This window comes from Mus pahari, chromosome 1 (assembly GCF_900095145.1).
Source record: "Mus pahari chromosome 1, PAHARI_EIJ_v1.1, whole genome shotgun sequence".
In the NCBI taxonomy this organism is placed as follows: Eukaryota; Metazoa; Chordata; class Mammalia; order Rodentia; family Muridae; genus Mus; species Mus pahari.
In genome coordinates this window covers 155429670-155447085 of record NC_034590.1, presented here as the reverse complement: position 1 = coordinate 155447085, position 17416 = coordinate 155429670, and the positions used below count along the sequence as shown (strand labels likewise).

At 40.1% G+C, this 17416-nt stretch overlaps 1 protein-coding gene across 3 annotated transcripts in view; it reads left to right on the top strand.

Moving 5' to 3' along the window:
* Erlin1 (ER lipid raft associated 1) overlaps positions 1 to 14773 on the top strand; it is a 36168-nt gene extending 21395 nt beyond the window's left edge. For all 3 annotated transcript variants that reach the window (XM_021196041.1, XM_029541456.1, XM_029541459.1), the window contains exons 8-12: positions 184 to 242; positions 1570 to 1661; positions 8881 to 8970; positions 10454 to 10533; positions 12564 to 14773. In XM_021196041.1, coding sequence (XP_021051700.1) covers positions 184 to 242; positions 1570 to 1661; positions 8881 to 8970; positions 10454 to 10533; positions 12564 to 12785 — 543 coding nt within the window. In that variant the 3' untranslated portion in view covers positions 12786 to 14773. The remainder of the gene's footprint in view (positions 1 to 183; positions 243 to 1569; positions 1662 to 8880; positions 8971 to 10453; positions 10534 to 12563) is intronic.
* Positions 14774 to 17416: the final 2643 nt, after the last annotated feature.

The window sequence follows — 17416 nt, the reverse complement described above, 5'->3', positions numbered from 1 at the left end:
CAGTGTTGTTGCCTTCTGTTTGGAGTTTTGTTGTTCTTCCCTAAGTCTGTCTGTGTAGCCCTAAGTAACCTTGAACTCCTGCTGTCATCTTCTATGTGATTAGATTATATATGTATATGCTACCATGACTGGTTTGAATACTTACTTTTCATATATATTTTGACTTCTCACCTTTTTTTTTAGGCTGTGCGTGTTACAAAACCCAAAATCCCAGAAGCCATAAGAAGAAATTTTGAATTAATGTGAGTAACACTCATGGAGTCCTAATATTTCTATTTAAAACTGTTTGCATATTAATATAACAGTCTAGGGAAAAGATGGAAAATGCTTAATTTGGGATTGGATAAATAACTGTTTTCTGTACTTTAGTAATATTACCTTTTGTATCTTAATTCCCAGTAAATTCTTACTGGATTTCTCTTTATGTATGGGCATTTCCAAAGCAGTACTCAAAGATGCAGTTGGTTGTGAAATGATTGTTGGAGATACAAAGAGCTATAATCTATATATAAATAGAGCCTTGAATGAAATATTAATAGAGCAGAGAAGCCTGTTAATGTGGAAAAGAATGTCCTTTTTGTTACCTTATTATTATGATAAGAATAGATAAGTCCCAGGGAATTCAGTACCTTCTGCTGGCCTCCATGGCCACTGCACAGACAAGCAGGCAGGCAAAATACCCATACATATTTTTAAAGGGGACGGGGGGATTCTTTTTTCATGAGTAGATACTATTTTGTGATAGTTGTATGGAGGTTTTGCCTGAGTTTGAGTTTACTCCTTTGTCTTTTTAATGTGTACAGAACTGGGAAGAAAGCGGTTATCTGCCTGACATGGGATTCGTTTCTCAGTGTTCTAGAGGATCTCTCTATGATAAAATTTAAAATATTTGAAATAGCATTATTCTCATAGATGACATATGAAAGAATAAATATGTTTAGAAATTTTGGCTGTTGAGAGGAAAATAAGAGATGCTAAATGAAAAATAACTACAAAAATCAGGACTACAGTAGATGAGGACTGAGGATATGGCTCATGGCAGAGTGCTTACCTGACATGCACAGGACTGAGTTCACACACACACACGGGGTGGGGGGGTGAGGGGGGGAATGAATATAGCAAGTGTATTGATTCAGGGTCCAAGGGAATTAATACTGCTCTGTAGTGTAATAACCTTGAGTCCTTTTTGTTTCTAGTCTATCTTTTATTGTGCAGTTTTATTTCCTCTGTTTGATTGTAGAGTTATGAAGTATCAAGCTGAGAGGTAGATTATGAATCTGAGCTGCTATTAGAAATAATTTTTGAAGGATCAGGAAGGTATCTTAAACTTTATATACGATTGCTTCCACTAATAGATGATTCCTATGGGTTCTCTAATTCCTCCCTCCATCTCTTGCTGCCCCGTCCCCTCTCTCTCCTTATTCAGAAGGGTCATATGCAGGATACGCTTGAGTTACACTCTCAAACCTGCATGTTACTGTACTGTATCCCCAGGACCACAAAGGAGGCAAGGTGGTGGGAAGAAGGGAAAGGCAGAACCTTTTCTGACCTGTATGTTTTACTTTACAGGGAAGCAGAGAAGACAAAACTTCTTATAGCTGCACAGAAACAAAAAGTGGTGGAGAAGGAAGCTGAGACGGAGAGGAAAAGGGCTGTTATAGGTACTTGGAGCTATTTGTGAAAAGAATGACTCTGTATTGTGACTTTGTCTTGTGCTTCATCAATTTCATGTTGGACAGTGAGGGGACATAAGACAGCATTATGTGTAGTGGAGAATTCTGCAACCTTCATTGTACATTCAGATGTCCTTAAACCTTTAAAGTAAGTGAAGCCAGTAGGTAATGAAGTAGCCTAGCTCGTTTTCAGTTTACCTTATAATTTCACCCTGTAAGCAGGAATCCATTCATTCGGGAACTCCTGCTGAAGAGTTCATGCTTTGTAGTGTGTTCTTACTGCAGCACTGCTGTGTGCTGACTGCCGTTTCAGTGCCTCTGTGCATGCATGCAGGAGCTTCCTAGCAGTGTGACTCAGCAGAGGGTGTGGGACAGGCCTGTACCAGCTCTTTTTCCTATGCCGTAATAAAACTGTCCAACTCCTGAGAGAATTTAAGAAATTCTTAAAGCATTTTCACACAGTTAATTTTTTGCTTTACTTTTTTATTAATTACTTTATTTATTTACCTTTCAAATGTTGTCCCCTTGCCAGGTCCCCCCTGCACAAGCCCCCCACTGGTGCTCCCCTACCCACCCACCTACCTCCTCCCACCTCACCTCTCTAGCATCCCACTTCTCTGAGGCATCGAAGCTCCATGGAGCCAAGCACATCCCCTCCCACTGAGGCCAGATAAGGCAGTCCTCTGCTGCGTATGTAGAGGGAGCCATGAACCAGCCCATGTATGGTTGGTTGGTGGCTTAGTCCCTAGGAGCTCTGAGTGGTCCAGTTCTAATAATTCATTTTTATTATAGTTTGTAATCTGTTGGTTCCTAATAGATTGAAATTCAAGGAAAAGGTACTTTGGGGTAGGAGGTGGAGAAGCACCCCTTGTTAAAAAAAAAAAAAAAAAAAAAAAATCCCTCAGGGCATAATTGCTGAGTCCAGTGTGTGGGTGCGTTCAGGTTCCTCTTGTTGCCAAACTGCTCCCTCCCTGGTTCTTCAGCTCAGCTGTTCTGAGCAGAGTTTGAGTTCTGGGTTCTGTACTGATATGCTGAGTTCTCCTTTCTCTGTGTGCTCCTTACCCCTTGGAGTTGCCAATGCATTGATGGACAGAGGGTCACGTAATTTCAACTTTAATATCCCAGATTCTTGGTAATTCTTTATTGGACTTAAGGGTTAAAGTAAATGCTTTAAGGCTTACTGCCTTTGAGTATCTTATGCCAGTCCTCGGATGGCTTTTTTGAACTGATTATGGTGTTCTTCGTATTTTTTGAGTACTGACCCTTCCCCAGATTTATGCTTTGCAAATGATCTTTTCTTGATTAGTGGCTTATCTTTGAATTGAAGTATCTTTGAGATAGAGATATTTGATTTTCGCATAGTCTAGTTCACCTCAAATCTGGTGGTTTGTGTCTTATTTTGTTTATGAGTTCTTTTGCCTCCACCAATCCTATTTATTCTGAACATTTCAGGTTCTCCTTTTCGTGTTGGGCCTTCCATTCACCAGGGACTTAGGTTAATGTTGATGTGGCAGAGGCCTGGCTTTCCCCCAGTTACCTCAGACTGTTGAGTACTTCGGTACTTCCTCTTTCTGCATGCCGTTCATGTTGTACAGTAAGATATTACATGTCAAAGATCTTTGTTTTGTTTTAACTCTTTTCTCTGTCTTCCCTGTTACTTCTTGCTAATGGAGTTTTTCCTTAGCTGTTCCTCTTGGCTGTAATTGTTAACTATTCTTAATTATTCTGAAATTACCTTGAACTAACTAGGCCCTTTATTCAGCCAGGAGACTATCAGGATCATCTCACTTCTGTAAAATACTGTCAGGATTTTTGTTGGAACTACATTGATTGTACCCTGGGAAGTATTTATGATACTGAGTCTTTCAAATCTCTTATTTATGAGAAATGTGTTTTAAGGAGTATCATGATTAAAGAATAAGGAGATGACTCAGGGTGTAAAGTGTAAGCAGTTGTGAAAACCAGAAACACATAAATACATGGAGAGGACTTGGTGACCTGCCTGTAATTTCAGCCTTACCAGGCATAGGCAGGCTCCCCAGAGCAAACTGGCAGCAAGACTGTATAGACAAATTCTGGTTTCATGGAGAAGACCCCACCTTAAATAAAATGGAAGAGTCAGAGGTGACTCCTGGTATCAACCTCATCCTCCACGTGCTGTGCACCCACATGCGTGGGTTCTACACGTGTATGCCCACACACACATGAAAACTGGAAAAAGTATAGTATTCATAAAGTCCCTCATATTTGCTAGATATTCATTCTGTTAAGTACCTGGTGTGGGGATGCACATCTCTAGTCCTTGTACTGGGGTGGCAAGGCCAGCCTGCTCTACAGAGTAAGTTCCAGAACAGGCAAATCTACAGAAAAACAGCCTCAAAAAGCAAAAAATGAAAGCAGTCCATCCCTGTGTAACCCTTAAAATTTTTTTTTTTGTTTCTGTAATAAGTACACTCTTCTACAGAGGAACTTTTCCTGGTTGTCATTGCTTTTGTGCGGCTATCGATTGGTTTTTAATTAGTAACAGTGCTGAAGATGCTGGTATCCTTGGTTTCCTGTGAGCAATCGTATTGTTTTTAGATATCAGTAAGTCTGCTTTCTTCTGCAGAGAAACATCACACCTTCCATTTCTTCTTGTCTTACTGCTTTAATTTTCAGCCTCCGAAAGTGGCAGTAACAGGCATTCTGCTGCTACAGTTCCAATAATAATTGCTGACTTAACATTTTCTATTTAATGAAGTTTCCTTCGTCCTTTGCTTGCCAAGAGCCCTTATTAAGAATTACTGAAACTAAGTTATTTTCTCTATATGTGGAGTTGATTTTTAAGCTGCTAATATAATGTGGTGGATTGTATTGTGAGATGTTATATTACTGAATTTTTTTGTGTTACTCTATTAAACCTGCTCAGTCATTATGGGGAAGGCTCAGCACAGTAAGAGTGAGGCTTACTAAGAGTTTGGAGAAGCCGGGTGTGGTGGTGCATGCCGTTAATCCCAGCACTTGGGAGGCAGAGGCAGGTGGATTTCTGAGTTCGAGGCCAGCCTGGTCTACAAAGTGAGTTCCAGGACAGCCAAGGCTACACAGAGAAACCCTGTCTCAAAACCAAAAAAGAGTTTGGAGATTTTTTTCCTTTTGTTTCCTATGAGACCTGCTTATAGTTTTCTTACAGACTCTTACCATGTTTTGCGTATTTGTGTTTTGTTTGGTGTTGCTGCTTGTGGACGTTGTACATCGTGGTGCGCACTAGGCTCCGCACCACGATGTACAACGTCCACAAGCAGGACTCTTACCATGTTTTGCGTATTTGTGTTTTGTTTGGTGTTGGGATTTGCTATATGTTGTGTGCCATGTTTTTTCCAACTGTAGGATAAATTGAAGAGCATTTATTTCCCAGAACACTCTGTATATGGTGGGCACTGTTTCCTCTCGTGGGTTTCACGGGACCCATAGAGCACTATGCTTTCCTGTGGTTTGTGCTCTTTTGCTTACTCTGGTCATATCTAACCTGATTCATTTCTCTGCTGCATATAAGTTTACTCTATTATTCATTTCTTTTAAAGGTTTAGACATTTTATTTTTGTTGAAAACTGTCTGCTTTATATACTACTTCAAATAGGGTGGGGATATGGACTTGTAACCTCCCCTGCGGCTTTGAAGCCTCTGCCATCCCCTCCCTGCCCTTACGTTTTTTGTTCGTACATTCTTTTTGTTGGAGCAGTTTTGATCTTATTGATTATTTTTTGGAGGACTGTGTTTGGTTTTGGCTTGCTTGATTGATTGCTTTCTTTCCCGTGTTATTTCTATGAATTTTTTTCCTTCACTGTGAATTTACTCATCAGTTCTTTAAGAAACGAATTCTAGAATTAGATGCTTAAAACCATTGAATTCCAGTTTTTCCTTTTTTCTTTCTTTATTTCTCTTCAATTTTAGGTTCTTTGGTTTTGTTTTGCTTTGTTTTTTAGTGGAAGCACGTAGGAGTATACATTTTCTTCTGAGGACTGCTTTGGTCTTGCAGGATGTGTCCAGTGGTTCTTCTTTTGCTTATATGTGTTCAATGTTCTTTTTAAGGTATTTCCATTATTATTTCATCATTAATCCATGAGTTACATGTATTTTTTTCAGTTTTTGGTTTAGTGAGTTTTGAGAGTCTACCTTTTTTATTATTGATTTTTTTAGTGTCAGGTACAGTCAGAAGATAACATTTGCTGTATGGGTCATCGAGTTGTGTGTTGAAATTTGTTCTGTAACCCTTTTCTGTAAATGCCCCATGTGTATATATATCATCTCTGTTTGTTGGATGTAGGTTTCTGTGCTGATTGATCGCATCTTCTCTGTTCTTCTCATTTTTGTCTTCTGATACTGTCAGTTTACTGAGAACATTGTGTTAAAACATTCTGCTATACTCATTGTTGACTTACAGTTTTGTCTTTATTTTGAGCCTATATCCTGAAGGGCATTTACATTTGGGATTGTTAATTCCTCAGAAGACTTGTTACTGGTTTATAACATTCTTTATCCCTAAACATATGTTGTGGCATGAGAATCAATGCTGTCTAATGATAGCTATATGGTTATGCCTCGTAACATAGCTGTGCTCTCTTGGCTGTTTTCTTGGTGTATCTTCTCATTCTTTTACTTTCAACTTTTCTATGTCATTATGTTTTAGGTGTGTCTCTTATAAACAGCATATAGCTGGATTTTGTTATCTTATCCAATGTGAGAATCTGTCTTTTAACTGGTGAGTTTTAGTCTTTTTATATTTATTGTAGTTGCTACTGTATTTAGATCTGTTATTACTCAATTATGTGCTATTTACCATGTATATTTTTTCTCTACTTTTTTTTCCATTGTGAATTGTCTCTGTTCATTTTGTTTCTTTTACTTGACTGGAAGTTTTACATTCTGTGTCTGGAATTCACAACTAGTCATTACTTGTAAACTGTTGCGTATCTGACTCAGTAAAATCTAAAGTTCATCATTTTCTCTGTCCTCTTCTCGAGTAATCTTTTGTTGAAATGCTTTAACGCTCAGCCGTCTTCTCCAGTTGCACATGCCATGGTTGCTCTGTTGCTGTCTCCATGTTGCTTTATCTTCCCGCTGCTCACTCTCCTCGTTGCTAAGGACTCCTGTAGTGAACATTTGCTTTCATTTAGAAGTGGTAAGTAATCATTCCCTCTGCTTCAGACAGTTTACTTTTTTCTGCTATTTGGTTGTTTTCTTGTTTTGTTTTTCTAGTATAGGCAAAGCTTGTTCAGTCTTCCTTGGTTAAAAGTGCTGTCATTTCATCATCACATGGTACTTCAGTTCACAGTTCTGTAGCACGCTAAATTTACATTGTTGTCTGGCCTTCTGTATGATTATAAGCATGGGTACTCGTTCTTCTGCTTTTAAAATAACTGGTTGTTCTCCAGCTCTCACTAGGCTAGCAGTTAGAGGTTTTGTTTTGTTTTGTTTTGTTTTGTTGAGACAGGGTTTCTCTGTATAGCCCTGGCTATCCTGGAACTCACTTTGTAGACCAGGCTGGCCTCGAACTCAGAAATCCACCTGCCTCTGCCTCCTAGGTGCTGGGATTAAAGGCGTGCGTGCGCCACCACGTCTGGCGCAGTTAGAGTTCTTTAGTCCAGGCTCTTAGAGTTGCAGTCTTTGGAGGTCTTGGTTTTATTTGGAAGACAGTTCAAATGTGCAAGGCCTTTCTGGTCCTATTTGGAGCATTGCCCACATGCTGCTCTTTCTTGTGAAATAGGTACCCCATAGCTGCCACCATACAAATCCTCAGCTCTCTGTCTGTGCCCTTGAGGGTTTTGTTCCTGCTATGAACTTGCTGTGCATTCTAAGGCAAACTGATTGTTTAACATGACAGTTTAGGGCATGCCTGAAAGGAATTTTCTCGTTTGTCTACTCTTACCTGTCTGGAACTCCAGATCTTGCAGTTTGTTGGTTTCTTCCCATGAAATGAAGAGTGGTGTGTCACAGTTTATATTTAAACTAGAATATTACAGATTGATTTCACTCTATTAAGTCCTGGGATAATTTATAAAGGGTACTGCCTTCTGGAAAAAAATAAAAGTATTTGGAAAATGTCTTTCTTATTTTATTTTTCCCCCCAGAAGCCAGAGACAAGATATGCTAAAGTATCTTTTGGGGCCTTTGGGGGTTCATACCATGGTCTACAGGTATTTTAGCCCCTTATAGAAAACGGAATGTGTTTCATCTGACTTAGTGCATTCTCCCATATACTTTACTTATACCTATTAAATGAAAGTTCTATGGAAACAGTTGTTATACTATACCATTCAGGGAGTGATGGCAAGAAAAAATGTTTATGTTCAGTACACTTTTTTTTTTTAATTTCTGAGTGTTTTTCATCTTTATTTGGTTGACTCTTCAGATGAGAAACCTGTGACCATAGAGGACCATGGCTCTCATAATCTTCATCTGAAAAGGAACATTGAGATGTTATTTTAAGAATTATGGCGATAGAATTTCAAGTGTAATTGGAACCTTTCCTGTTTGGCCTGGGGAGCGTTGTTAGACAGATGTGCACTAACGGTGTTTAGTTTTCCCTGTGTGCACTTGGATATGGCAGCTCTGTGCTCACTGGGAACACTTGTTTCCATAAGTAACTCATTTCCTTCTTTGATATTCTTTTCCTTATGTCATCTTCTTGAATGGTCCCTTAATAGTAGATCCTGTCACTCAAAACACAGGCTTTCTGTTGTCTTCTCTTGTTGTCTGACTCTATACTCTCTATATAGGGTTTTGTTTGGTTTTGTTTTTTCCTTTATCCCTATGTAATTTCTTTTATGCTTCGTGGCATATCCCTACAAGGTCATGTCCATTATTTCCTACAACATGTCTGCTTGTTTAATTTCCCTTATTCTGTCTTTCCCGTGCCACTATATGCCATTGTCCTTTGTCGTCATGAGTTTGTATTGCTTCACTTTTGTACCAGTCTTTACCTCTAGCCTGCGAACCATTGTTTTCTAGTCTCATGAAAGACTGAAACTGCTAACCTTTTGTAACTTTCTTCCCACAAAGAAGAACAGTACCAAAATAGACCAGTAAAGAAAGAAGGAAATTCCCTTCCTCTCAATCAAGTTGTTTCTAGAACAGATAAAAAAGCAGTTAGACATAAAGCCACATGTAATTAATGTTATACCTTGTACTGCTGATTCTAAGTGTGTTTCTCTTTGTTGTGTTATTATAGAAGCAGAGAAGATTGCACAAGTAGCAAAAATTCGATTTCAACAGAAAGTGATGGAGAAAGAAACTGAAAAACGCATTTCTGAGATTGAAGGTACAACAGTGAAAGGCTGAAGTTCTGAGTGTCCTAAACTGCCTCTCTGCCTCAGGACCAGTTCTTGATTGTCTTGTGGGGGAAACATAGGACAGTGCTGCTGGGCTGGAGGAAGTGGCTACCCTGCTGCTCTAGACAGACAACAACAACAAAACCTATGGAATTTAGTTCTCACTTTAGTCTGTGACTTTCATTTCCTTTCCTACAATGAGGCTTTTTTAGCTCTTATTATATTTTCTGATGAAATATAAGAATTCCTCACAATCTTTTGTTAAAACAAAATAAGTGTCTAGAGAGACGGCTCAGTGGTTAAGAACACTGGCTACTCTTCCAGAGGACCTGGTTCAATCCGCAGACCCATGTGATAGTTCATAACTGTCTTTAATTCCAGTCCCGGGGGATCTAACACCCTTTTGTATACATATGATGCTCAGAGATACATGGCAGGTAAAATATCCATATACATTAAAAAAGATGAACTGAAAAGCTTTTAGGCATGTGGCAGGGGAGATAGCTCAGTGCTTAAGAACACATACTGCTCTTGGAGAGAATCTAAGTTCAGTTCTAAGAACCCGTGTTAAGCAGTCCTCAACTGTCTAACTACAGCACAGATGTTCTCTTGGGTACAGTCAATCTCAATCCCTCTCTCTCTCTCTCTCTCTCTCTCTCTCTCTCTCTCTCTCCCCCCTCTGTGTGTGTGTGTGTCTTTCTCTCTCTTAATCTCTCACACACACATAATTTAAACACATAAATTAAACACACAAATAATTTTTGATGTTCAAAATAATGAACTTAACTACCACCAGTTTGTCACATGTCAACAGCATTAACAACAAATTAGCTGGGAAAAAGTCACAGTCCAGTTGTAATGAAAAATCTAATACTCTGTAATCACATAGATCTGTTTGTTATTGAACCCAGGGCCTTGCATATGCTTAAGTGGATGTTCTTAGACCACAGTCTTTATGCTTATATATAGCTTTTTCTTATCTCTCTGTGTTGATTCTAGATTTTGCCTGTAGTTGTTTTGCCTGACCCCTTCCTGGGTGGAGGGTAAGGCTCTAGATGGTGGGAAGTTGGAGGGAGGAGTAGGACAGGGGAGCCACTTAGAATTTATTTATTTATTTATATGTAAGTACACTGTAGTTGTCTTCAGACACTCCAGAATCAGATCTTGTTAAGGATGGTTGTGAGCCACCATGTGGTTGCTGGGATTTGTACTCTGGACCTTTGGAAGAGCAGTCAGGTGCTCTTACCCACTGAGCCATCTCACCAGCCCAGTGATGAACTTTAATTCCTTAAAAATTAAATTAAAAAGGAGCTGTTTGGAGAACTGAGAGTTTTTAAATTGTTAAATTTATAACTTACGGTGAGGCAAACAATTGAAATATTAAGCAGTAAAAAAGATACTCTTATCCAGATGAGGGAATAGAGTGGCCATTTTCTTTCATTGCACACATGCTGTTACTGTTTTATTTGCTAGATGCTGCGTTCCTGGCCCGAGAGAAGGCGAAAGCAGATGCCGAGTATTATGCTGCACACAAATATGCCACCTCAAACAAGGTGACTGCTCATGCCCTTCCCTAGTAGCTGCTGTGGTGTGCATTCGAGTGCATGGGTTCTAGTGTGCTAGAAGTAGTTGTATTCAGTGTCAGAAGAGGGTAGTGGCTGACCCATCATTGACCAAATATGGAGCAAGACATATTGATACCCATTGTTAGGAAGGGAACCTTGTCTGTTTTTCTAAAAGTAAGGAGTAAAGACCAGCAGGTGCATGAGCACAGGTCAAATGCCATAAAGCCATCCATCTGTCCTGTAAGGAGGGGCTCTGAGACGTTGAAGGTCTTTTGAGAAAAATGACAGAAAAAGAGGAAAACTAAGTTAGAATAACTTTCCAGATAGTTAGCTTTTCAGGACAGAGGCTGAGCTTACACACTGTTTGCTCTCAGGGACATCCTTGCAGCTTCTGGGGTGAGATAGTTTTCCACCATTGACGGCTGTCCGTGTACTATGGTACGTTTGTGTATCTGTCCCTTCCTACAATACAGGGTACATGTGTATCCCTATCCCTTCCCGCTGCACACATGTAGTACTTATCTTAACATCTTCTCTCACGCACATTTCCACAGTGGAAATTTAGAAACAAATTTGACTTTAGAGGAAACAGAGTGGAATTTTGACAGATGAAAGCAAGATGGGGACTTTACACATCCACCAGTACAAGCTGGTGGTTGGAGATCTGGCCAGATGGAAGCGTCAGGATCTCACTATTGGGATTGAAGAGATGGTTAAGGGTGCTTGTTACACTTTCAGGGGGTCAGAGTTCAATATCTAACTCCTACACTGGGCGGCTCACAACTCCAACTCTAAGGGGTTAGATTCTATCCATGTCCCTTCACAGCCATGTGCACACACAAACATACATATAAACAAAAATAAAGTGTCATTTTTAAAATAAAAGACATTATTATGAAGATCAAACTTATTCTGAAAAGGGTAGTCATTTTATATCATCTTGAGAAATGCTACTCGTATCAATGTGTATTAAAAGGGCTTTAAAAAGTAATTTAGTTGAACTGTTTGATCAGATTTAATTGCACTGTTTTGGCAGATGATTAGAATCCGCTGGAGAGGGTGGAGATGCAGTGACTAAACATGCTGAAGTGCAGAGAGTAACTGATCAGCACTGCAGAGGACAGGACAGACTCAAGACAGAGAGCAGATTACTAGATAATCCTGAGGAAATTAAGAAACAATAGAAATAGGTTCTAAACCAAAAGCAAGTTTGGTTGAAAATATTGACACAAAATACCAGTAGTGAGGCAGATGATGTAGCTCAGCTAGCATGGCTGGTCCTCAATTTGGTTTCTAACACCACATAAACCTGGGTGTGGTGACAGATGTTTAGAATCCCAGTAATCTGGTGGTAAAAACAGGAGAATTAAAAGTTCAAGGTCATCCTCTGCCTCATAGCAAGTTTGAGGACAGCCTGAAATATGTGAGGTCCTGTTTCAAACATTAACTGTCAACCATCCATCTTATCACAGATGATTTAAACAGCCAACTTCTGGGTAAAGGCAGATGCCAGCTTAGGTGGTTTCTAGACATACTCCAATTCTCAAATTTGGTTGAAAAAGTTAAGTCACTAAGACACCTGGTTGAACAGTTGTGAACCTAGGCTTTTCCTTGGAAACCCTAGCACTGATCTGTTGAATTGTGTACCTCTCTCAAGAGAATCCAAAATTCTGTGTCGTTTCCTGGTTGAGTTGAGCTACATGAAATAGAAAATGCATGTAAACTACTCTATAAGCTACAAAAGAAATACTGTGTTATTTGATTCCCCAATCTATTAAAAAAAAAAAAAAAGATAAGGCTTATCCTACATTAAGACAGGAGTTTGTTAAAGAGATTTTAGCTAAGAACTTAGCTGTTCATAGGGAAACCACACTCCAAAATGAAATAGGGTCACTGGCAAACACTCGAAGTTGAGTCATGTTACTCAGGAGAGCAACTGGAGAAACAGTCTTCAAGGAAAAGCGATGACTACTGCACCAAACTATTCTAATTCTTCTGCTCTTGTTTTCCCCACACAGCACAAACTGACCCCAGAATATCTGGAGCTCAAGAAATACCAGGCCATCGCCTCCAACAGTAAGATCTACTTTGGCAGCAGCATCCCTAGCATGTTTGTGGACTCCTCTTGTGCTCTGAAATACTCTGATGGTAGGACTGGGAGAGAAGGCGCCCTTCCCCCTGAGGAGGCTCTGGAGCCCTCTGGAGAGAGCCCCATCCAAAACAAGGAGAACGCAGGTTGATGCAAGAGGTGGAAATGTTCTCCCATATCAAGATGCGACCCAAGGGGCTAAGTGGGAACAGTGGTTATGTGGACTCTTAAGATTCACAGAGAATTTGTGCTCTGTTGTGATTCTCTTGTCATAGTCCTGGTTTGCCAGCTAACTACAGGATAGACCCAGCTGTCTGGCACTCAAATGGTCTCTGCAGCCACAGTTTTATCAAATATCCTGTATGTGTTCCTTTGTAAACCGGTACTCATGAATGAGGGAAAGTCTGATGCTAAGATACTGCCTGCACTGGAATGTCAAACACTATATAACAAGCTGTGGTTTTTAAAAGCTGAGGTCTATTGAATAATGTTTACATTGGTCCCTGAGGACATGTGTGCTCAGACATTCAAGAGCTAGGAGGCCAGAGAGAAGACCTTCAGAAAACGGTAAGTTAAAGAAGACAAGTGTCATCACTTGGGACCCAGGCTTTCTTTAAAGTCCAGTCGCAGCATTCCTCCATGTGATTAACAGCCAGACCTCTGGGTTCCCAGGAAATTATCTTCCAGTTGAACAACCATTTACTTGATAAAAATTGTACCTTTCTGTTTTTCTAGTCAGGTTGGTGGCCTGCAGGGACACGTACTTTGCCACCCAACCAGAGGTTCCTCGCAGAGATTCCCAATCACTAGTTTATTGCATTCGGAGACTCAGAGATAGAGAAAGCAGCTGAAATTTAAGGGAGATAAAGCCTGCACTGCACAGGGCACTGGGGCCCTGTGTTTCCTCTATTCCGTGATGTTATCAACCTCACTGTCCCAGCCCATGTGTGACTAAAGTGCCCGGTTTTAGCCACAGACACTGCTTAGATGTCACCCCTTGGCTGACCAAAGCTGGGACAGGGCTTTAACCAGACATAGGAGCAGTGTGCAATTCCTAATACACTGCACAGTATTGTGTCATAATTGCAGGAAGTTTTTGTTTTTAAAACTGGATTTGGGGCACATTGACTCACCCCAACACAAGGTTCTAGGGCTGTCATGGTCACTAACACACTGATTCTCCTTAAAGTAATTCACAAAGTGTGGGACGAAGTGACCTAGGCAGCATCCTCAGTCATTTTGGTCTCCTTCCCTGGGATGCAGATATCGAAGTTGCTTTTCCAACTCTCACCTTCTCTAGGAGATCAGAACTCTTGTGGCTTCCTGGGCAGCCATTGAATTTATTTTCCATGAGAAGATGACAAAGTTAGCCTGTGGCTATAGGAGATGACGTCATCTAGACCTTTTTGCCCATCACATTAACTTTCCTGGAATATTGTGCTGCACAGGTAGACCTGAGTCTGCCCAGCTTGTTGACAGCTCTTATGTATACTGTGTTGAAGCCAGACAGGAAAGTAATGGGGCCACTTCTGAAACCTCTCAGCTGCTGACCTCACAGCAGCTGAAGGGCTGTGCCAAACATTTTATTAAGACAGGAAAGCCCAGATTTGAATGGGGTTTCTCCCTAGGCCTTACAGTATAGAGGCATTTGTAATATGGAGAAAATAATTTTTCTCATTTAATTATAGAAATTACCTTTAAACAGATTTTGTGTTCTTTGGCCCTTCTTACAAGAATTTTTAAACGATACAAATACTCATTTTACGTTGTTGCTGCAGATAATAATGATTGTCGGGGATATCTGGATCAGTGAGCTCTGTGCTTTCATTCCTAGAGATGTTTCTCATTCCCATTTAGTGAAATGCTGTTGCCCCAAAGTGATGGTTGTGGGATTTCTTAACGGTCATAAGCCCGGTAAGGGAGGAACAGGGAAGCACCATTGTGAAAGATCAAAGAAAGCACTTCCACTTGAGCTCCTTATGGAGTGAGCTTCCCTGTGCCCACTCAGTGAACTAAGTCTGGCCATCCTTCAGGGACGCTCCTTTTGGTAAATATACACTGTAATCTTTAAGTCTAAATTTATATGTGAAAGTTAACTTTTTTAAAAAAACCTAAATAAAATTATTTTCCTATCAGTGATTGTGTGTGCTTTATTTTCTCCATGTCTTCATATATTTCTGTTGCTAGAACGTGTTCCAAGGCTGCCTGTAACATGCTCTAAGGCTGTCTGTAGCATGCTCTAAGACTGTCTTGCCCATTTCAACTAGAGGGCCAGTGTGTTTGCTGATTGAACTTAACTGTAGAGGTTTGTACTTTTTCCAAAATAATGACTACTAGGTATAAATTTTTTAAAGTAACATTTCCACTTTTTCCTAACTCTTAGATTTTGTTATTGTTTGTGGGATAAATCAGGAGCAATGGATTGAAGAAGGAAGATGGGCACTGTGCCCCTTAGAGTTTTCTTAAGAAGAAAACAGATGTACATCAAGAAGGCATGAGGCAGCTTGTGTACATTGTAAGTGGTACATTGTAAATGTTGTGGCATGACTAATTTCATTAATTCAGAGGTTAGGAGAGTTAGGATTGGACCTAGATTCTCACCTGGGGAACATCTCTCTTGAGGAGACAGTTGCAAAGTGATATTGGGCTAGCAGGAATAGTAGTTGGGAGTCCCAGGAAGGAGTCCCTTTATTTGGCTTTGTGGACTCCACCATACTATCCCACATTAGGTGCCACAGACCAGGAAGCTGTAGCTAACTTAAACTCGTTATCCTATAGGCTTTGGTATTAAGATGAGTTCTGCCCACTCCTGTAAGCAAGTGTGAATTAGCAGTTGTGACTCCTACTTGCTTTAAAATGATGAAGTTGAGTGTGTGTGACCCCGGAGCTTTATAATCTGACTCTCCTGTCCTTTCAGTCATTCTCTAAGGTCTGTGAATGTGCTTTCCCTCTGTGATATTCTATCCTGGCCTACTTTTCCTCTCTTGTGGCACCAGCTCTCCTTTGCCAACTCCTAAGGATTCTTTTTCACTTCAGAGTTTACCCTGAACTGTGCTCAGAGTTAGCATTTTCCATTTACCCAATATGAATAGTCACCCTGCCTCATTACCTGCCTGGAGTCTATCATTACATAAACCTAGGCTCTAAAAAGGCGGTGACCATGGCTATATTGTTGCCTGGGGATTGTATGTAGTTCTAGCTGTTGAAATGGTCTTTGATACTTGAGACTTGATCAGTTTTGTTTCATGGAAACAAAAAGATGATTATGAATGTAGTTCAGTCTAACAAAAGGCCTTAGAAGCTGCTTTTATGTCCATATGAATGAAGACTTTTGAAATAATCATGGAAAATTTGGCTTAAGTATGTTCTTCAAAAAGCATGTGTCAAGACCACCAGTCTCTCTCTGAGAGAGCCCAGAGACTGGAGACAGCGCAGTGAATGCATTAAGATCTTTGTGACAAGAATGAGTTCATTTCTTAAGGAGATTTCATCCCTGTTTGTGTGCTTGCATTCCTCCTTCCTTCCCTGTTCCTCCCTCACCCTCTTATTGTTTCTTACATTCTGCTGTTTTGCTGTGAGACAATACAGCAAGAAGGCATATTCAGCAGGTATTGTCCTCAGTCTTGGATTTCCAGCCTCCAGAATTGTGAGAGATTGCTATTCGTCATCAGTTACCCGGTTGACAGTGTTCTTTTAGAACAGTGCAAGATGAACAAAGAGAAAAAATTGGTTCCAGAGGAGCGGTGTGTTGGTGTAGTAAATACCTGAAAACCTTGACATAAGTTTTGGAGTTGAGTAATGAGTAGAGGCATTTGGAGAAGCAGCCTGGAACCAGCTTGGTTACCATGAACAGAACATCAAGGAATGTTCCTGTGAGGGATCAGCAAGGAAAACTGTAGGGAAAGTGGGTTTTCAGCACAGGTAGGATGGCGGAGACTGTTCTGAGGGTGCAGAAATAGGAACGGAGTGTTAGGAGCTTAAGTGAGGGTTATCATTCTAAGCTGTGGCAAGGTGTTCTGGCTGGAAGAGGAATCTGAAGACGGTTCTCTAAGATTTAGTGGAAGACATTACTTCCTGTCTTTGTTGTGCAGGGGATTGAACCCAGAGCCTGGCACACACTGAGTCGATACTCTAGCAATAACTACTCCCCGCTCTGTTTGAAAGGATTTCAGTGAATACTCTTGGAGCAGCTGCTATTGCTCCTTTCAGCTACAGATAGCAAAAAGCAAGGTGGGAAGTGATATAAAGATGAAATTTTTAAAGAAACTAGAACTTAAGAATTTGAAGAGTCCTTAGCCTAGCACTTGTAAAGAATGATAAGAAAAAACTGTTTGCTGAAGTGCTGGTAGAAGACAGCTAGCTAACTGTTGTCCCTCAGTCTCTATTACCAAGAGCCAATTTATATTGATTATAATACCATTATAGCACAAAAGAGACTGTGATAATCATTTGGAAATATTACCTGTCTTTGCTGTTATTTCTTTTAATTCATTTTTTACTACTTTTTTTTTTAAACCTTCAAAAAATTAGAACTGGAAGGAACACTACCCAATTCATTCTATGAAGCTACAATCATGCTTATACCTAAACCACACAAAGACCCAACAAAGAGAACTTCAGGCTGATTTCCCTTATGAATATCGATGCAAAAATACTCAATAAAATTCTTGCAAGCTGAATCCAAGAACACACCAAAACAATCATCCATCATGATCAAGTAAGCTTCATCCCAGGGATGCAGGGATTGTTCAATATGTGGAAATCCATCAACATGATCCACTA